Source organism: Dipodomys spectabilis, unplaced genomic scaffold (genome assembly GCF_019054845.1).
Source record: "Dipodomys spectabilis isolate Male_0828 unplaced genomic scaffold, ASM1905484v1 ptg000019l, whole genome shotgun sequence".
In the NCBI taxonomy this organism is placed as follows: Eukaryota; Metazoa; Chordata; class Mammalia; order Rodentia; family Heteromyidae; genus Dipodomys; species Dipodomys spectabilis.
The window spans coordinates 26378222-26404573 of NW_024870696.1; the positions used below are offsets into that span (position 1 = coordinate 26378222).

General features: G+C 41.6%; 1 protein-coding gene across 1 annotated transcript; it reads left to right on the forward strand.

The window, feature by feature from the left end:
* The first annotated feature begins 5051 nt into the window (after nt 1-5051).
* Nucleotides 5052-22503, forward strand: Ntmt2 (N-terminal Xaa-Pro-Lys N-methyltransferase 2). The gene is made up of 4 exons (XM_042674296.1): nt 5052-5205; nt 15566-15741; nt 20854-21103; nt 22127-22503. The coding sequence occupies exons 1-4, from the start codon at nt 5052-5054 to the stop codon at nt 22501-22503; spliced, it is 957 nt and encodes a 318-aa protein (XP_042530230.1).
* The last annotated feature ends 3849 nt before the right edge of the window (nt 22504-26352 follow it).

Below are 26352 nucleotides of genomic sequence, written 5' to 3' on the forward strand. Positions count from 1 at the left end.
TCTGGCTCAGGGATGAAAATGGACTTCAATCTAGCTGTTTATGCTTCCAGTTGAGTGACCAGTTCTTTGTTAGGCTTCCGATTGAGTGACCAGTTCTTTGTTGAGGAGGGCTTTTATGAAATTTTCTGTCCAGGCTGGCCCCAGTTTGTGATCCTCTTCATCCCAGCCTTTCAAGTAGCTAAGATTACAGGCGTGATACACTGGTGCACTTTTTTTCTTTTTAAAAGATATACTTCTTTAAAAGATATATTTCTTTTTAAAAATATAGTTTCCTAACACAATTCCAAGTATTTGTGGATTTCATTTTGCACACGTACGTCTTTAATCTGTCAGAGATAGGCTTATGTATGAGAAGAGGGAGGTATTTAATTGATGCTAACGCCAGTATCATTATTGAGCACTATTTTTGTCTCTCATCAACTTATATGTGAATAGACTGTCTGAGGGCTCTGTTTTCTGTTTTATTAACCTTTTAATCTACCCCTCTGTTAATAGTACAGTGTTCATTTCATTTTTCCTGAAGTAGGTTTCTAATTTTTTTGTCATTCTTCCAAGGAACATGAATAAGTGTTAGTTTTTCTCTCAGTCTGAAGTGTCTCTAGTTTATCCTTTCAATTGAATTTCAATTTAAAGCATGCAGACTTTTAATTTGATGAGTATTGTATGTTGACTGGATTTCCTCAAATATTTATCTTATTGCAACACATATCCATCCTTCCTTCCTTCCTTCCTTCCTTCCTTCCTTTCCTTTTCTTTTTCTTTTTTGTCAGTTGTGGGGCCCTGAACTCTGGACCTGGGCACTGTCCCTTAACTCTTCAGTTCATGGCAAGTGTTCTACCACTTGAGCCACAGCACCACTTCCCGCTTTTTTTTCCTGCTGATGTGGTGCTGAGGGATCGAACCCAGGTCCTCATGCATGCAAGGCAAGCACTCTACCACTGAACTACCTTCCCAGCCCCAACACATATACTTTCATACAACCTTTCTTCTTAACTTTCTTTCCTTTCTAAGTCCTTACGATAATTTATTTTATTTATTTTTTTCCAGTCCTGAGCTCAGGATCTGGGGGTTATCCTCGAGCCTTTTTGTGCTCCAGGCTAGAGTTGTACCACTTGAGCCACAGTGCCACTTCTGGCTTTTTCTTAGTAGTTTTATTGGAGATAAGTGTCTCATGGACTTTTCCTGCCCAGGCTGGCTTTGAACTGCCATCCTTAGATCTCAGTCTCCTGAGTAGCTAGGATGACAGGCATGAGCCCTGGTCCTGGTGATACTTTATTTTTTAAGCAGTAGTTACTCCTCACCAAGGAATCCCCTGTGAGAAGACAAATAATGATGGAAAAGTTCAGTTTCTATCTTCTCTTGCTGTAGTCATATTTCTTTCTTCTCCATTGATTGTTTTCCATTCCTGTCTGGAAATCAGATGTCTATGGTACACTTGAGATCTATGTCATAACTTCACTTTGCTGGTATGAATGTGACCAAGAATGGTGTGAGGCGGCAACAAATAGAGCATTTCAGCCGTGAGAGAAAAATTGCTGGCGTAAGGAAACAAACGTAATGAGCCAGAAACTAGCTTAAGCTATACTAGCATGAGAAATGGTCACAAAATGTGCCATGACTCACAGAGATAAACAAAATTTTGACAGAGGCATTTTGTACAAACCAATCAGTCTTTCACCCCATTCAGGAATTATAAGCCTGAAATCCAGATATCTTAGAGCACTTAATAATCCTTGTCCACATATACATAAATAATGTCCAGTTTATAGTGGAAAAAAGTTAGTTCTGCAAGAACTGAGAAACCTGTCAACATCAGTGGCCAAATAGGCAATGCTGAGTAGTTGGAACCAGTCACTTCTCCCTAGCACCAAACATCCTGACATCTGAACATTTATCAAAACAGTACCAAAATGTTGGAGTCAAGAACAGCCTCCTTTCACATCCATTAATACAAGTTACAAAGGAGAATACTTTAGTCTTCTACTTAGGTTTTTCCTACAGCAACAGAAAGTTCCAAAGGATAGATGAAGGAACACTAATAGATATGTCAGGTGGATATTTTTCCTGACCAATTCTCAAGTGCATAGAATTCAAACAATCTTCCTGGCTGCTTGGAGGTAACCCAAGAAGAAGTAGATAGACAAAGGGGCTTTATTATGGTGCTTTGCACATATACATATAATTTAATAAGATTAACCACCTCATTGCTTTCTCTTTCTTCATCAATTGCTTTTGGTCTCTTATTGTTCAATAGTTTGTGTTGACTTTTGTTATCTTTCAGTTTAGAGCCTTTCTGCTTACAAATTAGAAGATAAGCTTTAAAAAAAGCTGGAAGACTTTTAGTCCTGTTTGATACCATCTACTCGATTTTCATCCTCATGAGAATTTACTGAGTAAAAATGATGCAGCATTGTAAATCCAATATGAACTATTGAAAAAGACTATATTGGTACGACAGAAAATGTAAGCTGGAATTAAATATAAAAATTTAGGTAATGTACCCACTCTTGAATGCAGAAATGCACTCAAGAAATGCAGAAGATAAAGGAAAAGAAATCAAAGTCAAACAAATAGAATCCTTACTTCCTTTTCCAACAAAAGATGAACACACATGCAATCTTCAGGAAAGATTATGATGAGATGTCATAAATTGACAAAAAACCATGCACTGATCTGGCACCAGTGTAATTGCAGCTACTTAGGAGGCTGAGATCTAAGGATCTTGGTTTGAAGCCAGCCCAGGCAGAAAAGTACCCATGAAACTCTTCTCTCCAATTAATAACCACTCAAAAAACAGGAAGTGGCACTGTGGCTCAAGAGGTAGAGCATTAGCTTTGAGCACAAAGAGGCTCAGGGACAGCCCTCAGGCCCTGAGCTCCAGTCCCACAACCTAAAAAAAATAAATGCACAATGGCTAAAGAAGTTATTCATTGCTTCACTGCTGCAAGTTGCTCAGAAAGTCATCTGATTTAATGAACAAAGTACATGTTTTGCAGGCTAGTAAACCGAGTGTGGCTTGCTTATCTTAGAGTCTCTCTGTCAGGTTACAGCTGAACTGCTGGCTGAGGATGGGTTTGTTTCTTACCGCCAACACGTTGTTGCTCTGGTTCATTTCTTCCTGGGTTGTTTGCCTGAAGACTTGAGTTCTTTAACATGTGAGCTTCGTGATAGAGCACCTGACAACAGATGATTTCCCTCAGAGCAAACAAGCAAGAGAAAGAAATAAGATGACCAAGATACACTTACGTGACAGCCCCTCCCCTCTACTGCATATTATTGTTTAGGATTGAGTCAGTAAGGCCAGGCTACACTTGAGGGAAGAGGATGATAGAAAGGCATGCAGAATAAGCAGAGAGGAAGTGAGGGTTTGCAGAGGCTATGGACTGGAGGTTTGGGGTTCCTCAGAACTCGATGCTAAAATTCTAATCCCGAAGTGGTGCAGTTTGGAGATGATGCCTTGGGAGGTAATTAAGAAAGAAGCCGAAGCACTTATGAATGGGATGTTCAGTGACTTTCTAAGAAGAGACATAAAGGCTCAATCTCAGTGTCTGCTCTCCGTCATATGAACATACAATGAGAATAGTTTCCGCTGGGAACAAGAAGAAAGTTCTTACTGGCATAAGATCTTGAAGTTCCCAGCCTCCAGTGAAAAATAAATGTTTACCATTTAAGCCACTCACTGCTGTGTGTAGATTGTTATACAGCCTGAATTTACTGGGGCCATTTTAGAAGTTGCCTACTATCATGAGTGCATTGATAAATATGGACACACAGACACACACACACACATTTGTGTATGCACACACGATGCACATTCATGGGGTGATTAGGTACACCTGGTATAGGGCCATTAACACGCAGAGTTCATGCTTCTTTTCCTGTTAGGAATGTTAGCAGAGCACGACAGTATTCATTTCTGCAAGGAATAGATGGCATTCACAGGTTTGGGAATCTGAGCTGATTTAACAGGGGACTATATAAAAATATGTGCCACTGTAGTGAAATATAAGAACTTGGTTTCTATCAGCCTGGCGCATCGCTGCCCCTAGGCTTCCGGCAGGGAAGTGAAAGAGAAAGAATCAGAAGGACGAGAAGACCTCCAACAGAAGTTACCATTTTTCCTTAAAGGGAATCTGGATACAGCAGATGCCCACAGAACAAAGCCGTTGACCTCCCTTGTGCACAAACACAACTAAAAGCCAGAGGTGATGGGCCGCACAGACGTCATCGATACAGGCCCATAGTAACATGGAAATAGTAAAGAGTAGATCTGGAAAGATAACCTGAAGATACAAAGTATGGACCACAAAGGTATTTAGGATGAAAATTACATCTACAATATAGGCAGAAAGGAAGAAAGAGGCTTCCATAAATAGGCTTTCTAAATGGAAGAGCTTGCTGATAGGGACGGGTATTTAACATCAACATGGACTTTCAAACAATTGCATCTCTTGAAGATCCTTAAAAATGGGAAACACACATCCATCTCTATAAAATAATGTGGGGAAACTACTGATGAAAGGCATGTGAGTGGCTGAGACTTTGAAGGGGCTCTTGTAACTCGAGGACTCCGCATACCAGGAGCAGAGATGGAAATCAGGGAACAGGATCTCCTGCAAAATATCCCCCACTCTTTGAAATGGAAATTAGGCTATTCCAATTTAGGAATCAAATTAGAGCAAGCATTCTTCGGGGTGTTAGCAGGCTGTGCTGGAGCCTGCCTGAAGCAGCAGCTAAAGGAGGGAAGCGTGCTTTTTTCCCTGGGTGAAGCAGGATCCCTCCCTCGGCCTGGTTTCATCTTTACTTAGCACCTGCTGGCTTGGGGTGGTGTCGCTCAAGCAATCAGACTGTGTGAGTGTGCCAGGGCCTGCTCTGCCCGGTCTGTGCCCCTCCCTCTGTGCATGCCCCATGACGGCTTGTCCTGATATAGAGGGATTGGGGACTGGTTTAAAATGTCAGTCTCAAGTTCTTTTAGGAAGAGAAAGTGAATTCAAAGAAACAGACAGACAAGTGTCCTTGCTCCACTGGAAGAATTACCATTCCCCTTGGCTATGGCCCACCTGGGAGCCCATTTCGCCTTTAGATCCCGCTGGCAGAAGACGGACGATGAGCTCTGTCGACATAGCATGTCCTTTGTCCTTCACAAAGCCATTCGCAATGACTTCTTTCAGAGCTATCTCTACCTGCTGGAGAAAATCCCCCTGGGTAAGTGAGGCACAACTCTTAGTTTGAAGGGATTGTGCGAGGTTGACAGATATTTAGAAGGGAAGTTAGGACTAGGATACTTCTCAGATACACACACACACACACACACACACACACACACACACATCAGGGTCGGTGTGCTGAAATGTTTCAATGGCATTCTTTTATGCAGAGTCCCAGATCAAGTGATACCTGGCAAGGCAAGCCTCTATTTTGGGATGACTTTGCTTCTCTAGGTTGTTGGTTGGTTGCCTGAGTATTAGGCTTATACAAACCTACTTCTTGAGTTTTGGACAATATAGTTCATCTTTGCAAAAAGCTGGAGTTGGACAAATTAGGCAATTCAGAGATGAGCATATTAATTCAATATTATATCAAATAAAAGTTGAAAAGGTGAAGAAATAGTGGGTCCAATGAGCTCAGCATGTGTGTGTGTGTGTGTGTGTGTAACCTTTGTGTGCATATATGTGTGCGTGTGTATAAACTTCTCCGGGTTTCCTGAGTCACACATTCAATCAGGGAACCTGAAAGGAGGCTATTTTACTTTGGTCTTTGAATAAGAAGGATAAGACCTGAGGTAGCAATGCGTCTCTTTTTTATTACTTCCTCTTATTTTCAAAGACTTAGACAACAGATAAATAAAGGGCTTATCTGGTTTGTACACACTACTTTCAGCCTCTGTGCAAGCAGTTACTTCAGCACACCAAACACTACTGAAGAAGAAACAACTTATGATTAAAGACTTTGATTTATATTTTCCTCAATGAGAGCAGGACCGCTCTGTCTCAGTCCTAATTTGTTTTCTTAAGGTTGCCTGAAAGCCCCATTGTGTAATTGGCGTGGCCAGAGTTTCCAGCTGTGCAAAGGGCTATATCGGTCTTGGTATTGCATTCAAGAAATTAGATGTTAGAAGCCCAACAAAGTTTCATTTATAAACCTATTTCTGAAGCATTTTTAATTCTAGGCATACAAATACCCTCACCTGATAGGTATACAGCTTTCTTATAAAAACACTCATCTATGACTTTCTTTGATCCTCACAGCTCTCTATAGGATAGGATAAATATCAACTATTTTTTACTTCTGTTTTCCTACCTCCTCATTCTAACTTCCCATTTATTTTCAAATTAGGGAAAGGAAATCCAGAGATAATTCTAAGTAGTCTAGAAAGAGTAATACTAACGCAAGAACTAAAGTCTGGGGCGCCATCCAATAGATCACATTGCCCAAGAGTAATTATTTTAGGGTATGTAATATGTCTCATATATGCCCAAATGCACAAATTAGAGCAATTCATTTGGAAGTGGTGTCCTATACACTGCAAAGCACTGCTTTTCTGGAGATACTTTTCAGGATATACCTCCCTAAGAGCCGTTCGGGAGCTTCAGTTACACTGGACAAAGAGAAAGCTATCAATTACAGTAACTGAGAAGATACTCACTAATGGGTAGATGACTTCCAGACTTAAAATGATTACTAGAGAGAAAAAGGACTCAACTTTGAAAGTAGCGGAAGATGAGTTGAGAACAAGATAAAATTAGAAGAAAAATAATTCGCAACAAAGAGACTGAGGTTTGGTCTTTGGCTTAATCTCCACTCCTTTCTTCCCCCACTAAAATTATTTTTTTCCTTTATGATTAAGCTTTTTTTCCCTTTATGATTGCAATGATGGTTTATCAATGATTTCCTGCTTTTTAACGAACATTATTTTATTGATACAGTATTCCATGGAAGCCCTAAGGAGAAAGCAAAACTTCTCGGTTTATGACTGGAAACAGGGTCTTTGCTTCATCTATGCTCTAAACCTCACCAAGGGCTCTGGAGATGCTTCTAGAGCATGCATAGGGGTTCCATAAACACAGTCTGAATACCATGAGTCTCCTCCAAGAAAAAGTTGATTTTATTTTATTGAGATTCAGTTTTCCATACATGAGCACTACTTATGTTTTTTTTTTGTTCTGATGATTTAGCCTGGGCAGAGTTTCCCCAGAGAACCACTGAGTTAGTTCCTTACACAGTATCTCTTTGATGGTAGAACTTGAAGATTATCTTAGTTGGACAAGGCTATGCTGGATTAACAAATGAATTCTTGAAACTGCATTGGCTGAACACCTACGTCTACTCTGCCCTACGTCTATTCTGCTGCACCAGTTTTTTCCATGTTTTGTGGCAGCAGGAGAGCAGGCTATATTTTGTGTGGGCATTCAGGGATCTAGTTTCCATCAGCCGGCACACCACTAGTCCCTCAACACTAGAAAATAGAGGCTAAAGTCTTGTGTATTAGCTTAGAATACTTTGACCCCAAAGGAGATCGATCTATCTATCTATCTATCTATCTATCTATCTATCTATCTATCTATCTATCTATCTATCTATCTATCTATCTATCTATCTATCTAATATCTGTTTAGATTTCATTGCCCAGAAATAACATGATGCTGGGAACTGAGAAGGGAGCATATGTGTATTTGATCATTAACTGTTTTAAGGAAAAAATACCTCGAGGGCTGGGAAGATGGCTCCGTGGTAGAGCGCTTGCCTTGCATGCCTGAGGCCTTGGGTTCGATTCCTCAACACCACATAAGCAAAAAGAAAAGAGCTGGAAGTGGCACTGTGGCTCAAGTGGTAGAGCGCTAGCCTTGAGCTGAAGAGCTGAGGGACAGCGCCCAGACCCAGAGTTCAGGCCCCACGACCGGACCCCCCCCCAAAAAAAATAAGATTTTCAGTATTTTCACAATAAAAAATTAATCAGTAAATTAATTTAAAAAAACCCTCATACTTTTAGAGAAAGCTACATCAGACACTACTTTCTGGTCTCTTTAGTCATATTCAACACAAGAGAAATGTGTAGAATTCTCATTATTGTACAAAATACTGCCTACTGGCAAAGATTCCGAACTAATATGATATTCTCTATTATTATTCAGGATTTGAAAAACTGGTAATGGAAATGAATCTACAAATAACTTTCTACTTCTCCTTAAAAGCTTTAACTGGAGGGAGCAGAGAAAGCAATCTGCCAGCTCTCTAGGTAGATCGTGTGTGTGTGTGTGTGTGTATGTGTGTGTGTGTGTGTATGTGTGTGTGTGTGTGTGTGTGTGTGTGTGTGTGATTTCTGTTCCATGGCAGAAACTGACTGTTAAGAAGAAAATTAACATTTAAATTTCATGCCAATGTGACTTTTATTCAATAAAAGCCTCTGCCAGTCTGATGGATTCATTTAAACCTTGTTTCCTTTTTGACTCAGCGGCTCGTATCTCTCAGATCACGCTTGCTTGCATAAGTTCCCCTGGCCGGATTCTCGTTCTAATGAGAATAGAGACTTATCTACTTTTCCCTCTTCTAGATCTACATATGTAGCATTCACTATGGTTCCTGGCACATAGGAAGAATTCATTAAGTATCTATTAAATGAATGAAATGACCTCCTGCTAAGAATAAATGGCATTGCATTGCCCTGTGAGGGAGCTGACCTCCAGAAGTTACTAAAGTCTATGAGCAGCATTTTCTTCAAAACTGTAGGAGGCTATCTGAAGGATTAGATGCAGCATACACGGGAAACATCTCCTGTAAGCATGTTTCTTTCCTTCCGCTGAATCAGACCTCTTCTGCAATCATCATGTAGCACTTTCTAGAGCGGGCATTAGTGAAGATAATAACCCTCATTCACTATCCAGGAGTTTTCAGGCTGCAGCAAATAGTAGGCGTTTCAGGTTGGACATACAACTTGGCCACCAGAGCTGGTCCCTCCCCAGCTTTGCCGAGGTGTTTTAGAGCCAGCTCTCCCTACTCTTTCTGATTCCACTTCATAAAAATGAAAACAAAGCCCTTCTTTCAAAGAAAAAGTTAGGGACCCCCTCGTATAGAGCCCGCACAGAGAGTTAGTTGTTTGGGGGCAATTATGGCAAGAGCCGTGGTTAACCAGACTCTCTGATTCCTTCTTTCCTTCCTTTCTCTCTCTGCCTCACCCCAGCACGCTATGTGGTGACAGTGGGTCATGGCAAAATTTGCTCAACGTCCCTGACCAGCCTCAGAGATTTATGGAATATCAACCCAGATTATACATAGCTAAATGTCCCCAGTGTAAGATTTAGCAGAACTGTGGAACAGAACAGATTTCCAGGGGGAAAAATGGAAACACGCTGATCACTGTTCTCAGTGTCACACATAAATTATCTCAGGTCATCTTCACAACATCTCTATTAGGTGTGCTGTTATTTTGATTATCTTACTGGAGGAAACGCTACACAGGAGTTAAATGACTTGTCGAAGGCTTTGTGGTGGTACGTGGCGGGCATGATTAGTAGCCAGGCAGTCTTTTTAACCACCAGATCATGCTGCCTCCCACGTGATCAGGAGTTAGATTCATGTGCGTAGTATTGTTAGTGTGTATACATGCATATATATTACCAATATATTATGTGTTACATATATATGATAGACATCTCTTTCCTCCCTCCCTCCCTCCCTCCCTCCCTCCCTCCCTCCCTTCCTCCCTCCCTTCCTCCCTTCCTTCCTTCTTTCCTTTCTTTTTCATTTTTTCTTTCTTTCTTTCTTTCTTCCTTCCTTCATTCCTTCCTTTCCTTTCTTTCCCCTCCCTTCCTCCCTTCCTCCCTTCCTTTCTTCCTCCCTCCCTTCCTTTCTTCCTTCCTTCTTTCCTTCTTTCCTTCCTTCCTCTTTCTTTCTTTCTTTTTTTTTTTTTTGGGTCCGGTCGTGGGGCCTGAACTCTGGGCCTGGGCGCTGTCCCTCAGCTCTTCAGCTCAAGGCTAGCACTCTACCACTTGAGCCACAGCGCCACTTCTGGCTTTCTTTCTTTCTTTCTTTCTTTCTTTCTTTCTTTCTTTCTTCCTTCCTTCCTTCCCTCCCTCTATTTTTTCCTTCCATCCCTCCCTCTCTTTCCTTTCTTCCTTCTCTCCCTTTCCTTCCTTCCTTCCTTCCTTCCTTCCTTCCTTCCTTCCTTCCTTTTTCCTCCCTCCCTCTCTCCCTCCCTCCCTCCCTCCCTCTCTCTCTTTAGTTGTTCTCTTATCATTATCATCTTAGTAGCTAAGTTGGGAAGTATGTCTCTGCACAGCTCTAACAGAAAGGCTTTCCCTTTGCCAGAGCATCTCCTAATTGAGCTAAGTGGATTCAATATTCTTTGCCTGCGGTCATTTCAAAATTACTACTTAAATCTGGGCTATGTCCTTTGGAGGAGATTTAAATCTTCAGTTGGCAAACAAGTCCAATTCTTAGAATAATTCTCAAAATAACCAGCAAAAAGCTGGGCTGGAGGTATGGCTCAATAGATTGATAAAAAATGTTATATCCATCCATATATATGAAATCATAAATGCATAAAATACTGTCTGGGAAGGGACAGGAATAATAGGATTGTTGTGGAGGGGATGAATTTGTACAAAGTACCCTGTGGACATGAATGGAAATACAATGAAACCTCCTTGTATTAACATGAAAAGTAAAAATAAGAGAATCCTAGTTTTATGAATTTCCTTTTCCCAGTGAAAACTTATTTAATACTGCTTAAAGTGTTTGAATCTATCATATTGGGCCAATATCTTCTTTTAGATTTATAACAAGATTTTGAGTTATGACTTTTTCTCAAACTCTTTATATCAAAAGACAGTAAAGGTCTTCATGTAGCGTATCCCCTCAAGAGTCAGAAGCTGAGAAGTAGAGCAAGAAAATACATTAGCTACTTGCAAAATACTTCCTCAACTGAAACATGGGAAAACTCTGTATTTTTTCTGGATGGTCCACACCATGAGAAATTCCTTCCCTTCCAACTTTTTACTAACCCAAATCAAAAACATTCTTCATGGCTGAGATCTTTCTGGAATCTTTCCCTAATTGCTTCTACTTACAGGCATCTGTGAACTCCACTCCCAGGACAACTGTGGTAACATTCATTGGGCAGGCAGTAATGTGTGACTTCATTCCGCCTTTCCAGACTGCAATCTCCATAATCTAGAGATTGGACTATAAGTATCTAGTTTCCTGAGGGTTATGTTTGTACTTAATGATGAAATAATAGTGAGTTGACTTGATGCACACACTTACATATTCATTTGTCTTAGAAAGTTTATATAATCTTCTTTATCTCTTTCAGGGCAAATGCGTGTGTACTCTAGTTTTCTTTTGGTATCAAGTAAGCAAAATACTCAGAAGGTCTTCAGGAGTTTAGCTCGTAAATAAGTACCATATTATATCAAGAACTACCAGAATGTCGATTTTTTGTCTTAGTTGACCCCAAGTCTCACAGAGACATTGCAATTCCACAAGAACAAGGCATTATATGTATTTCTAGGACCAAAAGCCATGGGCTGATCCCGGATTTCCCTGTCTACATCAACACTAACCAGTAGAGGATCTATCAGGAAGGGACAACTTGGATTTGGCTAGGATGCCTCATCTATCTTTCTTAATGAAATGCATCTGTCCAGTAGGTGAAAATGAGAACTCAAGCCTATAGCTATAAAAGCCCACCGACTGAGGCAGACACCTGCTGAGTTTAGCATTCGCTTGTGGTCTAAACGTTTCTGGCATACTGGACCACCCCCTGTCCAGATTAAGGATTTTAGTACACTTCAACAACTAGCTGATTGAAGCGGGTGATGATGAAGGCTGCTTTGCTGCCTTTGTTCAACTGAGAAAAGCACTGAGCTGTGTCTGGCCAGTGATCCCCGGGTATCATTCAATCCTGGGATAACTCTGGGATGATTCTGAGTTCCTGGGATGAGTCTGACTTATATGAGGAATCCAGAATTCAGGGCAGTCATATTATCGAGATGGTGAGGACCAATTTTGTCATTTCTAAGCATTGATTGGGCATTTATTGTTTACACAATATTAAGTGTTAAAGAAGGAGAACTGTTGTAGGCCAGTGGTTCCTACTTTAAACCCTCCTTTAAATTTTGTATTTTCTTATTAAACAGCTAATTTGCATGTTAAATGACAAGAAGGCTCTATGCATTTATTGACACTTCTAAAAGACTCATCTTTTAACAGTAAATGTCACTAGATAATAGTAAATATGGGGCTAACGCTCTATGATATCGCGGTCTCAAGCAAGTAACGTACGTGGGTACCGACCCTTGCAGCCCTTTCAGGGTCCAAACTTTGGTTCCAGTGCCTTCCTGCTGGAAAATGCTGACATGACTCCACACAAGGAGTGTGGTCGTAGCACAGGACCTTTAAGTGTTATCTATTTAGAGTAAAAATGTATGTAATTCTTCAGTTTATGGGTAAGCAGTACCCTAAGGACTAAGCAGTCAGACCGCACAATTCTGAGGTTATTTAAAGAAAACATATTCTTAGTTAAGGTTGAATCATTAGTTTTTCTTCAGATTCCTTCTGCTCAGAACTATGCTATGTGTTGGTTTGCTTAATATCATCATCAATATTTCTGAACCAAATAAGGTTCCCCAGAGCTTTCAATTCTCTTCTATTTTTGGCAATGGTGATTGAAGATATGTCTTCCTTAGAATATTACTACTGTCTCGCTGCTTCTTTGTCAATTACTTGGACTCAGGCTGTATTTTCTCTTACAATATAAACTAATGTCTTTCCATATCTGATGAATTTAACTGCCATTTCAGGATTTATTTTCAATGAATTCCTAAGTTAATTATATCATTCTTCACCAGGCATTTTCTCTTGATTTTAGCCCTCATTTGCCTGGAATATAGCTTCAAGAAATTTCTGAAGAATGAATCTATAGTGGTAAATACCATTTGACAGCTTCAATGGGTATTAAACTTGGCACTACAATATTTTTTTTCCTTCATCATTGTTTCTCAGTATTTCTGATGAAATTTGTAATAGGAACCTTATTTTAGCCCAGTAACACAGGATGGTGAAGTAATATAGAACATGTCAATTAAATTTCAATTTAATATAACCAACAAAGGTATTTAGTGTATGTCCTATGCATTGTACAATACTTTTTGGGGGGGAGGTCCGGTCGTGGGGACTGAACTCTGGGCCTGGGCACTGTCCCTCAGCTCCTCAGCTCAAGGCTAGCGCTCTACCACTTGAGCCACAGCGCCACTTCTGGCTTTTTTCTTTTTGCTTATGTAGTGCTGAGGAATCGAACCCAGGGCTTCAGGCATGCAAGGCAAGCGCTCTACCACTGAGCTACCTTCCCAGCCCTGCATTGTACAATATTTTATAATTTATACTGATAGATTATTCATTATTGATCTAAATGCAATTCTAACTGTGAGACTTTTTTTTTTCTAAATCTGATAATCTTATATGAAGGTCAAACACTTTTCCTCTCTAAATGACTTAGTAACCTTTTTATGGCCCCTTCTGTTTTGAACATCTAAAGAGTAAATGTAAATTTGGCTTTAAAATCGATGCTCATCATCACTTGTTGCATTTAACAATCCTTTTCGGCTCCGAAATTTTCTTCTAATATTTCTGTAATAATTTTCCTTTTGTCATTTTTTATTAGTTGTCTAATTGCCTGTTGGTGGGCCTCATAGATTAAATCTATATAGGTTTCATCTTTCTACATCTGTCTTTAATAACTTCCTTTTTATTTTATGTTCTGGAAATGTATTCAGTGTTATATTCCAAAGATTTTGGTAAGGGGAACATTAATGTCATCTAAGATCTTTGTTGGATTTTGAATTGTTATTTTCTGGGTTTGTTATTTGGATTGATGGCTGTCCTCATTCATATAGTTTTTCAAGGATATGAGTGTTCCCCTCTTTGGTTTAAACTCTCATCCATTTTCTCTACTACTATTTCCTTTGGGATTACTTTTGATCATTTATCTTAATCTTTTTCTTTCAGGCTGATATTTTACTCTCATAAGTTTGGAGCTCATTTTTATGCCCATGCAGGAATAAAGAACAAGGTAAATGATTATAGGTAATGGATAAGAGTTCCTTTGTTTCTCTAAGTAGAAAGAACAAGAAGTACCACACATGCTGTCGACCTAATTGGACTCCAATGAATGTGATCATGTGATTATATGGAATTGTCTTAAGTATTTAGAGTTTAGGATCCAATACCAAAGGATAATTCTCCCTTGGCTATGTGGTTGTTTTTGTTTTTTGGGGGGGGTTCCGGTCGTGGGGCCTAGGCGCTGTCCCTCAGCTCTTCAGATCAAGGCTAGCACTCTACCACTTGAGCCACAGCGCCACTTCCGGCTTTTCCTGCTTATGTGGTACTGAGGAATTGAACCCAGGGCCTCATGCATGCAAGGCAAGCACCCTACCACTGAGCCACCTTCCCAGCCCTGGCTATGTGTTTATTTACCTACCCACAAGAAACATGTTTCCCTTCTACTTTGATTCTAACTGTGCTGCCTTTGTGGTCAGAAGGATGCATCTTTATGTTGTGTAGACCAACTTTGATTGATTATGCTATTACTATTATTATGTTTCTATTCTCGTTATGTTTTCCTCCTATTTGCTGTAAATCTGGAACGTAATTTTCTCTTGTAAACATTTGACCTGCAGTTTTATTACTTCATTTTATCTGCTTTTTCTTGGCCAGGCACTTATTGAAATCATGCATCCATCAGCAATTCCTCCTCATTTTCTTTAGTGTTATGACTTTCCTCTACTAGCGACATTCTCCAAGCATTTGAGAGGGAGGGAAGAGATACAAGGGCTTGCGCATAGTCTATAAGACTGAATAGAAAGACCTGTCATTTCCCTTGGAATGCCATCTAATGAAAATATTTTGCATAATAAGTGACCTTTGTTTTACAAAACATACTTAAGTGTACTTTTATTCACCATTCAGAAGGATACACGTTTTCTGAAAAAGGAATATCTTAAAATAATACCTCCTACATGTTTTTAAATTATGACACAGAAGTATGTGCATGTGTCTAGTACAACTGCCTGCTACAAACTAACCCCTCCCCCTCAATAAATATAATTATCTTTTTCTTATTTCATTTTCAGAAGGTAGAGCTCAAGTACATTAGTGTTATAGGACTGTAAAGGTATATGGGGATTAGTCTTGCTTTCAAAAGAAATGAAACAAATAATGACACCAATTTTGTGCGTTGAAGTAATGATTAGTGAGAACATGACTGTAAAGTATTTGGAGTTGGAGAAAATAATTCACTATGGAACTGGTGGGACTCTTTAGTCTATAGTTAGACTTGAGAGAGTGCAGTGGTAAGTCACGTCTATTACGCTATGTGGCTTATAGATGAAATCCCGCCAACATGCAAATCCCCAAGCCGGAACTCAAACACATGTCTGCTCATTTCAAATGGATGCGTTTCCTCCACAGCACCAGTTCACAGGCTTTAAGAAGAAATTCAGCACATGATGAAGCTGAACTTGTTCTACAATGTGCATATTAACAACTATTAAAAATATTCCATTTGCAGTAAAATTGTATGCCTTAACCAGCCAAGTCATCAACGGTGAGATGCAGTTCTATGCCAGAGCTAAACTTTTCTATCAGGAAGTACCGGCCACAGAAGAAGGCATGATGGGAAATTTCATTGAGCTATCCAACCCAGATATCCAGGCCTCTCGTGAATTTCTTAGGAAATTTGTCGGGGTGAGTTATTTAACTGAAGCTTGAGAAGAGGGTCGAATCCTTGCAAACACTGAGCTCCTGTGTTTCTTGGTTGTCACTTCAGCCACTTTAAAGGCCTTTTGTTCAGGAAAGAGTGGAGACTGAAAGCCGGTGGCCTGTTTTGAGATGCTCAGAAAGGCAGGGCCTCATAGCTCTCAGTTTGGTCTCTCATGCTCCTCCTATCAGCCAGTTTGGCTGCTTCGGAGACAAGCGAGCAGCAAGGCTGATACTATCTGAAGATTGGGAAAAGCCCTCTTTTAGAGTTTCAGAGATAGCTAACACCAGATGGCCCATGAGAAAGCATGCTTTGTTTTGGATCTTGAGTTGATTTATTGATTTTTCCACAGCACAAACCCCATATAATAGGAAATTGCATGCTTATGTGGGGTTTAAAAATAAAGGACGGCATAACACCTTAGCATCATTATTTTATACAACGTTCAGGTTTCTCTTGGAAGTATACGATCCATGTGTCGTTCTGACTTACAGGGAGTCTCTACTTTTTACTTCTGGGTCATAAAAAAGCAGTTGAGTATAGGGGCAAAGCCTTGGGCTCTAAAATCATCATGGTTCATCTGTCTAATGTATAATCAAACCTGGGATCGTTGCATAAATGCGTTAAGCTACAGTCTCCTCATCTGTGATTATGGTCTGACACAGTCTGCCACGTAGAACAAGGTAAAGATCAAATGCGACAATGCATTAGGTATCTGCTTTAGGACAGGTAATTAGCATGCAATAAATCTAATTTATGTTATTACTAATAACAAGAGATCATATATGCTATTCATTATATTTTAAGACACTTCATTTAATTGTTTGAACAGACAACCCCCACAACAAAGATGCTATTGATCTCACTAAAAAAACATTTCACAACAAGGTTGTTCTAATTCTGTTACAGACCAATTTGCTTCATATTCCAGTTTTTCTTCGTATTGTATGAATCTTTTGCCTTTCCTAAAGTCTTTAAGATTAGGAGTTCATCTTATGCTGATAAAGGAAAACTATAACTATCTGGTTTTGGAGTCAGACTGTGAGTCTCCCCAGAAGCATAGTGTGAGGGCAATCCTTAGAGTTGGTGACGGGTCCCTGACTCCCTGAAAACCAAGCCTGGCAGGAGAGAAACTGTGGACGTCCCCGGATCAGCTGACCTGAGTGGATTCCACAGGTCATGTGACCTGAGGTCTTTCTAACTCAGTGCTGCTCATTCTAAGATGGCTGGTCACTCTGCACTTGAATACCAAGTCTCATTGGTTCTTCAAAATTCTTCCAGTAAGTACTATTATTAGCTTTGTTTGTACAGTTATGAAAACTGGGGCTTAGAAAAGTTTAGGAAGCTGTCCATGTTACAGCCTAGCAAGAGAAAGAGCTAAGACGTAAGCCGATCCCAAACCGCCTGCTTTCAAGCAGCACATATTTTTCCCCCATGACACAGAAAATGCCCTGCTTTTCTTTTCTTCTTTTTCTTCCTTGTGGACGGTGGCCCTCAGCTCTCCTCTATTCTGGCTCAAGCCATCGTCCCTGCTGGCCCCATGGTCAGGTTGACTTTGATCCTGAAGCATTTCAGAAGCTGAGGTAGTAATCCAGCTGTCTTGTCACTCTGTGGGGAATGCCGGCTGACCACAGGGAGGCCGGTCAGGCCCGGCCCTGCCCCGCAGCGCGCCCGCAGACCTGGGAAAGGAAATAGTCTTATGCTTGCATGTTTATGTTGGAAAAGCAGCAGCCTGCTCCTTTTAAATAAATAGGAGTTCTTCTTAGTAGACAAGGCTCATTGTAAAGCCGTGACCTCTAACTAAGTACAAACATGGTCTTTTTTAAGGAATGATATTTTAGTACTTTGACCTTAATAATCTGCTAAATTAGTATCTAGGTCAAGAAACAAGGAGTTAGGGAATATGAATATCTGACATGATTTATTGTGTCAACTGGGAAAAGGCAGATTGTTTCATTTAAAGTTTGCTTTTCTGTCAACACTTAGCGACACGGGACAGGGGGGAAAGCGATTTAATCGAGTTGTAAATGCATTTACTTTAGCAAATATACAAATGGTACCACCAGCCTATCTGATAACTCCCAGCAGTTTTAGATTACTGGTGGGGAAAGCAGCAATTCATAAAAAGTAATGAGGATTTGATGTTATTTATGTTTTGATATTTTAAATCTTTTGTTATTTCAAAACATCATAGATGAGAGCGATGACGAAAACATGTAGCTCTAACTTGTTATGTTCCAAGGTTTTTACACAGTGGCACGGAGCACTTTCAGTTCACTTTTCAACTCTGCTGAATAAGCTAAAAATAATATTCTTTAAAATAAAACTTACAGGCTGAGTGTTGGTGGCTCACGCCTGTAATCCTAGCTATTTGGAGACTGAGATCTGAGCATCACTATTCAAAGCCAGCTTCTGGGGAAGGAAAGTCAGTGAGACTCTTATTTCCAATTAACCACCCAAAAGCTGGAAGTGAGGGGTGGCTCAAGTGGTAGAGCACGAGCCTTGAGCAAATAAGCTAAGGGTCAGTGCCCAGGCCCTGAGTTCAAGCCCCAGTATGAGTGGAAATACACACACACACACCCCACACAAAACCATACAAGCAGAATTGAGACAAATAAGATGTTAGTATTATGTTAATCCATAAATCTACGATAGGACAATAAATTAAAATGAAAAGAACTAAAATGCTCGTCTTGAAATGACACATCATGTGTAGTTCTAACCTTATTGATACAAGGGGCATCAGATTTCAGTATATACAGCTTGTATAGCCAAGGGTCCGAGATGTGAGAGATCAGCCTTTAAATACCCCTTCTAACAGGATCTGCTTGTGAATGAGAGATTAAAAAAGAACAGAGGGGCCAGCACCAGCATATAGGAACCAGTGCCACCCGCATAGAAGGCAATCGATGGTAGAGCGCTAGGCAGCACTTGGGAGAGCCCGGCGGGTTAACAGCATTTTAGGGGAAGGCATTTTTATTTTCAAATTGTAAATAGCAGTATTTTCAAAGAAAAACTCTCATCACACATCACACATCTAGCTCGGCAATAAATACTACCTAGAGTACGGGAATCTTCAAGGCAGGTTTGTTTTATCTCCTCGGGAACTCACTTTTTAGTATGAAAGAGCAGGAGCTTCCTGAGAATGACATGAGGGCTGTCCGGGCACCATCTTGTCGCACTCCAAACAGAGCCGCTACACATTCATCTGCTCATCGGTTAAGAAAAATACAAAGTTCAGTTGCTACTACCTTCTTAAAAATCACAGGGCAGAGATCTCTAAGGTGTCTACTTTATGGTCCATTGAGATTTTCATGGCCAAGTATTAAAAATTATAATGAGCATGTCTCATTGAGCCTATAAATATTAGTAAAGTCATTTCTAATAGCTTAAAATTAATTTCCTTATGGTTTCTCCGATCTTATAAATTTACTCGGACACGTGGGCCTTGCAGCATTTTCAGTGTAAACCTTTATCCTCCACCTTGCTCTGAATTAGTTGAGTTTCAAGGACAATATTGGAATGAGGGAGGCATCATCTGATAAGGAGTAATAAGGCACACAAGGCAAGTGCTTCTCTTTTCTATACTCAAGGTGGATGTCACTAATCAATCACAGATCCTTCACCTGCTGAGTCTGAATAAACGACTTCTTTAAAGTACAGCATCAGTCAGATACTACTCAGGTGATCAGAGTTGTCACTTGAGGTGACATTCCTAACATACAGCTGGCTTTGGATTCCGACAGTTCCTATTCTTCCACCGCCATTAACTACGTAATAGTAGACAACGGCGTTTTTTCATCTCCAAAGCAGAAATTATGACCATCACCTTTTTGAGTTTTTTATTATTATAATTATTATAGACATAAAGACCTTGCTACATATACATATTTGCTTATCATTCTATTTAAAAGGAGGCTATCATTACTGCACTTTTTGTTCTTCATTGTACCTTTCTAGTATAAGGAAAACCTTTCAAATAGAACAGAAGACAGATTTTTTTATGTGTCTTTTTCCCACGTTTACCTTTGATCCTTATCTCTTTTTTTTAATCCTTAGATCCTGAGAAATCACGAGTAGGCTTTTTCCTTAAGATCTTGATTTGTAACTTCGAGGATCTTGTTACTCCAATTTCTAGCACAAAACCTATTCAGCAGCTACCCCAATTATGACCAAATAATTTAGATACACATCGGAAGGTTTTTTTTCAAACGTATAGAATCAGCTTTGAGAAAGTTTGCACTGACTAACTCCTCCCTGACCTCTACCTCCTTGTGGCTACTGTGATACACTGTCTTTAAAAAAGAAAAAAAAATATTTTCAGCAAGTATGTAGTTTTGGGGAGAAAGAGCAAGACGCATGTTTTGGTATAAAAAAATGAGGCTAACAGCGGAAATTACCCTTTTTACACATGAACGTGCTGAGAACCATCAGGACCTGGCCTGAAGGAACATTCTAGTCTGAAAAATGGAACAACTGGCATTTCTCAGCTCAGAAGTATTTACTCCACACAAGAGGAGTAAATAATTTAGAGCCTCCCCAGATCCAGTTTAGAAAACAAACAATGCAAGTCCAATCATCCCAACATGAATTGAAATGTTTCCGTGAGTTTTTAAAGAAAGTTTAAAGCTTAGACTCTCCATGCTTGGATCCCCTCCTCTTTTCTCTCTCCCATTTTTCACAGAAAGTAATTACTGACGGTGCTGGTCCCTTGGCTGTGAACAGAATCCAAATTGCAGTCACTGATGTTTTGCTTTCATCGTTGCAAATAACTCAATTCTTGTTGAGAAAGACCAAGTATTTAAAACCAACACTATTTGAAAGTTAGTTTGCATTTTTAAAGATGCACATTTGGAAAAAAAAATCTTAAATAGCACAAGAAATAGTTGTATATTTTTTGAAAAGGTAATTTCTGTTTCATAGCTAGTTGTTACAACCGCTATTGACTCTATGTCGTATGAACTTAAATTGTGGGCTTAACATGGCACTTACTACTGTATATCACTGACCCAGATAAGGTTGATTGAAGGGAGGGAATCAAGCCTGCCAGGCTCGGGGGGGTCTCGACCCGGAGTCGCCCACAAGCCATCTTTCTCCAGGGCCCGGGGAGAGCCGGGACCGACTGCGCCTTGGACTGCGGCTCTGGGATAGGAAGAGTCAGCAAACATGTCTTGTTGCCGGTTTTCAACAGCGTGGAACTGGTGGACATGATGGAGCCGTTCCTCCTGGAAGCGCAGAACTACCTTCGGGTCAGAGGGGACAAGGTGGACAGCTACCACTGCTACGGCCTGCAGGAGTTCACGCCTTCCAGTGGGCGGTACGACGTCATCTGGATCCAGTGGGTCTCGGGTGAGTCCGCGCAGCCCGCGCCTCCCGCGTCCTCGCGCCTGCGCCGGAGGGGGCGCCTCCCGCGTCCTCGCGCCTGCGCCGGAGGGGGCGCCTCCCGCGTCCTCGCGCCTGCGCCGGAGGGGGCGCCTCCCGCGTCCTCGCGCCTGCGCCGGAGGGGGCGCCTCCCGCGTCCTCGCGCCTGCGCCGGAGGGGGAGCGGGTCGGGGCCAGCACGACGCAGGGGGATCGGGGGAAATTTCCAGCAATGCCTGTCCTCGGAATCCCGCCCCTGACGTCCACTTTGGGAGTCGCGGTTCCCGCGGGAAGGGGCCGGTCAAGGGCTTTTGGACCGACAGCAATTCGGACTAACTCTTATTAACGGGCTCTTCTTCTGGCTGACATCGTCAGTATCACTATGTTTAAAGCGGCTTATCTGTATTTATAGGTAGAATTAATTTGATTTAGTTTAAGTTGTAATGATTGGGACAGCAGTGAATTCGATTTTGGTGGAGGTGTGCGCATGTGTGTGCATGAGTGTGCATGGGTGCATGTGTGCACATGTGTGTACATGTGTGTGCATGGGTGCATGTGTGCGCACGTGTGCCTGCACACGCATGTGTGTGCACGTGTGCGCATGTGCGCGCGTGCACGTGTGCATGAGTATGCACGTGTGTGCATGCGTGCACACTTGTGTACACGTGTGTGCGTGTGTATGTGTGCATGTGGGTGTTCGTGTGCATGCGTGCACATGTGCATTGTGCACATGTGTGTCTGCGTGTGCATGTATGTGCACACGTGTGCATGTGTGTGTGTTTGAGCGATCATGGAGGGACAACCTCGGTGGACCATCGTGTAGCTGTGAGCTGGACAGTCGTGCACAACAGTCAGGGCCTGGTCCTCCATCCGGCGCCCACGGGCCTGCGCCCGCGCTGGCCGGGGTGTTGGGCGGTTGGCGGCTGGTGAAGGGCGGCGGCCCCTGGGGTGGGCCTGCGCTCTTCCCTGCTCACCCCTCTTTCCCACCGTCTCCCCTCTTTGGCCTGCGCAGGGCACCTGACCGACAAGGACCTTCTCGCCTTCCTTTCCCGGTGCCGCGATGGGCTGAAAGAGAACGGCATCGTGGTCCTGAAGGACAACGTGGCGCGGGAGGGCTGCGTGCTGGACCTGGCGGACAGCAGCGTGACCCGGGACCTGGACACCCTGCAGAGCCTCATCCGCAGGAGCGGGCTGGCGGTGCTGGGCCGGCAGCAGCAGGACGGCTTTCCCGAGCAGTGCGTCCCGGTGTGGATGCTCGCGCTGCGCCGCGCGGGGGGCCCCGGGCCAGGGGGCCTGGGCCAGGAGAGCCGGACTGGGTGCCTGTCCTGCAGACGCGAACAGGGGGACGGGGGCCGAAGGGTGACTGAGAGGGCGGGACACCAGCTGTGAACAAGAAAGCCAAGGGAGTGCCTGGAGTTCAGCCCAGCTACTGGCAAAAGACAGACAGACAGACAGGAAGGAAAGAAGAAGGAAGGAAGGAAGGAAGGAAGGAAGGAAGGAAGGAAGGAAGGAAGGAAGGAAGGAAGGAAGGAAGGAAGGAAGGGAAGGAGGGAGGGAGGGAGGGAAAGAAAGAAAGAAAGAAAAGGAGAAAGCAGAGGGATACAAGACAGGCCTAGAAAGGATTGATCATGAAGTATGTTGAAGTTTATACCAATGATATAATGCATGCACTTTGATATGCACACTTTGATAGGCCCTGACTAATAATAAGATGTGCTGTAATGAGACTTGGGTTTTCTAAAAGATGGAGTAGAACACCAGGAAAAGTGCTTAAAGAAGTTGCTTGTGGACACCGAAACTGTACAAGTAAGTGTGAAGACAGGAAAAAGAGGGAAAATAAAGGAAAAACTCTGGAAGACATAGGCATACATGTTTTCTGAATAGGACTCCAGTAGTCCAGCAAACTAGGGAAAGAATGGCTGAATTCAAATTCATATTTGAAAGTTTCTGTGCAGAAGAAGCAATTGCCAGAATCAAGAGACAGCCCCCAGAATGAGAGAAAACTCCATGACAGATATTCAACAGATAAAGCAATAATATTCAGAATATACAAAGAACTAAAAATTTAAACAGCAAAAGTACAAAGAACTCAATTAAAAGTCAGCAAATGAATTGAGCCGACAGTTCTCAGAAGACATACAAATGGCTAATGCATACCCAAAGAAATGTTCAACGTCATTACACATAAAGCAAATGAGAGTCAAAACCATACTAAGATTTCATTTTACCCCTGTCAGAATGCCTGTCATGAAGAAAACAACAACAAATACTGGCAAGGAGACAGGAAAAAGAATCTTCATACACGGTGGGAATAACTATGCAACCACTATGGAAATCAGTATGGAGGCTCTTCAAAAAGATGTACCTTATGACCCCACAACATCACTATTGGGCATATGTTCAAAGAAAAGTAACTTATATACAAGAAAGATATCTGCAAATCATGTTCATTACAGCAGTGCTCACAATAGCCAAATACGGGGAATTAGCCGAAGTGCTCAACAATTGATGAATGGATAAATAAAGTATTTATCCATGGAATATTACTCAGCCACAAATAAAAAGTCAATTATGTCATTTGCAGAAAAGTAGATCCAGAGAGCATCATGTTGAGTGAGATAAACCAAACTCAAAAAGCCAAATATTGCATGTTCTCACTCATTTGTGGGTTATAGACCTAGAATGATGATAATGATGATAATGCTAGTAATGGCAGTAGAATTTGAATGTCAAAGGGTGATCACATGGGACCAGCAGGATCAGCAGGAGAGGGGGGAGGGTAAGGAGGGAATACTTAGGAGTGGAGAAGATCAAAGGACATTGTGTGTGTGTTTATATATATGTGTATATCTCACACACACACACACAGACACACACACACCCATCAAACACTGTTTGCAAAAGAGGGAAGAGAGAAATGGGAATATGGTGGAGGGGAGTGAATTGGTTCAAACTATAATGTGTGCGTGTATGGAAATACCACAAAGAAACCCCTCATATTACAAATGCATGTTTAACTGAAAAATTAAAAACACTGTTCAAGAAACAGACAAAGAGAAATTATACTCAAATTCAATACTGTCTTTCACTAGTAATTTATATGATAGAGTAGCCTGGGACAAATGGGAGAAAATCTAAATGGGCCCGTTTCCTGATGCCAGCTACATTATACTTCCTGTCTCTTCCGTACTACGAACATCTTCTCTTCATTAAGGAAGCCTAGTGGAACAACCTTAGGAAAACAAGTCTGTTAATTTTGCCTTTAGCCTTTCTCTTGGCAGAAAAAGTACATGGTTTCACTTACTATTTTGGGTCAAGGTTACTACCCGCTGATGTCAGAGGTATGCGATGTGATTTGATAACAGAAGCCAGCATTATGGTGATGGGAGATGGGGAAGTGTCACCTTTCAGGAGAAAATGCTGTACCCTGAGTTTCAGCCTGGAACATTTCAGTAAATGCAATGGATAAGTCTAATTTTAGGCACTGCCTCACGGTGGCAGAGCCTGAGCTGACTTGATTGAAATAAATATCCACTGGAAGGAAAAAATCCATCAAAGGAAGTAGACAAGGAAATGATCAGACTGCAAACTGAACTTGAACTGCAAATGTAACGCGTGAAAGGTGTGATGAAAAATAATTAAAAAGACCAGCTTAATCGAATTTTGATTAGCAGAATATGTAAATATAATCGCTATTTTCTTTAAGGCATGCTGATGTCTCCACGTTGATGCACATGTATGTGTTTGCTATGCTTTGAGTCTTCCTTAAAATTCAAAGAGCCAGTGTAAGTAAAGACTGACTACTGAATGGCTGTGTGATCTCCGTAACAGGCAGAGTTCCAATCTTCTACCTTAAGACCAAAGCAAGTCTTATGAAACATTTACTGCCATGTAGCATTATCTTCGTACTATCCATCGTCTTTGTGCGGGGAGATTCTGTAAACTTCTGTGCCCTGTCTCCTTCCAGATGCTGAGAGCACTCATTGCAGGGTAACTTGAGAGAAAGCGAGTCAGAACCGTGGGCAGAGCAACATGCAGCAGCGAAGTATTACCAAACAGACCGAGGGTGACAAAACAAGGGTACTCATTGTTTAGTTATCTGCTTCCTATATGCCCCCATTAATCACGAGGTGTCATAATTACCTACTGACTTAACATTTCATTGATTACATCTTCCATTTCTTGAGGGAGTCTCATGGTTAATGTCTCATTCTCTGTCATACATCTTAGTATGCTCCAGGAACTCAAATTTTGGTTGAGAGTATGCAGGATGATGTTAAAAGTGGAAAGACTGAGGGTAGCCTTGATTTCTGGGATTGTCCCGCAGGAAGCAAAGCCAAGCTAAAAACAAAGGGCTGCTAAGGATCCATAAGCACCAAGATGTCCAAGATTAGTCGAAATATCCATTGAGCCATGCAAGTGTCAAGAAGCAGGAAATGCTCAGAAATATGAAGGCGAGGAACTCAGACATCAGGTGATCTCCAGGAGATTGTAGTAAGATTTAGATCCTCAGGAAAATTTCTGCCTCTTTAGGGATCTTGTTCTCTTTCTTCTTTCTCTTTCTTTCTTTTTTTTTTTTTTTTTTGTCGGTTGTGGGGCTTGAACTCTGGGCCTGGGCGCTGTCCCTCAGCTCTTCGGCTCAAGGCTAGCGCTCTTCCACTTGAGCCACAGCGCCACTTCCTCTTCTTTCTCTTTCTTTTCCTCCCTGTCCCCCGCCCCCACTTCAACCCAAGGATCTTACACCCCATCACCCCATGATGTCATTGAGTACTTGTACTTGATAAGAGAGATGTGTTAAAAATGCATGAAGGTTACAAATAAAGCAACTCCTAGTTCTCATTAGTTTCCCACTCCGCAACAGATCCAACAAAAACTAGTTAGGTTCTAGGTGAAGTTAATCCCTCCGTGGGTGCTGACTAGAAGCTGAAGGGATTCACCTGCACTTCACATTAATTGCACACATGCCTGTAATTCAGAATGAACTTTGGAGGACCCTATGGTTTATACAGTGAGTCGCCAACGGGTGACCTTTACCTACCTCCTCTTTGAAGAACCTGAGCATAGAAACAGACAAAATCCTGAGGGTAAAAGTTTTCTACAATTGATACTATTATTTTTTAAAAAGGTTCGAAATGAATAAGGTCTTCCCTGTGAAAGATGATCTGCTTTGTATTACGGACACATTTTGCTCCCATCTCCTTCCCCCCTGCCCCCACTGCAGTATTTCCTGGAACTGGC

What these genes read in the sequence shown, in the direction of transcription:
- Ntmt2 (XM_042674296.1), top strand. Translation starts at nt 5,052, where the DNA reads ATGGCCCACCTGGGAGCCCATTTCGCCTTTAGATCCCGCTGGCAGAAG. An exon ending in GCTGGAGAAAATCCCCCTGG is followed by an intron (nt 5,206 to 15,565) that starts GTAAGTGAGGCA and finishes TTCCATTTGCAG; the next exon opens with TAAAATTGTATGCCTTAACC. An exon ending in CTGGATCCAGTGGGTCTCGG is followed by an intron (nt 21,104 to 22,126) that starts GTGAGTCCGCGC and finishes TGGCCTGCGCAG; the next exon opens with GGCACCTGACCGACAAGGAC.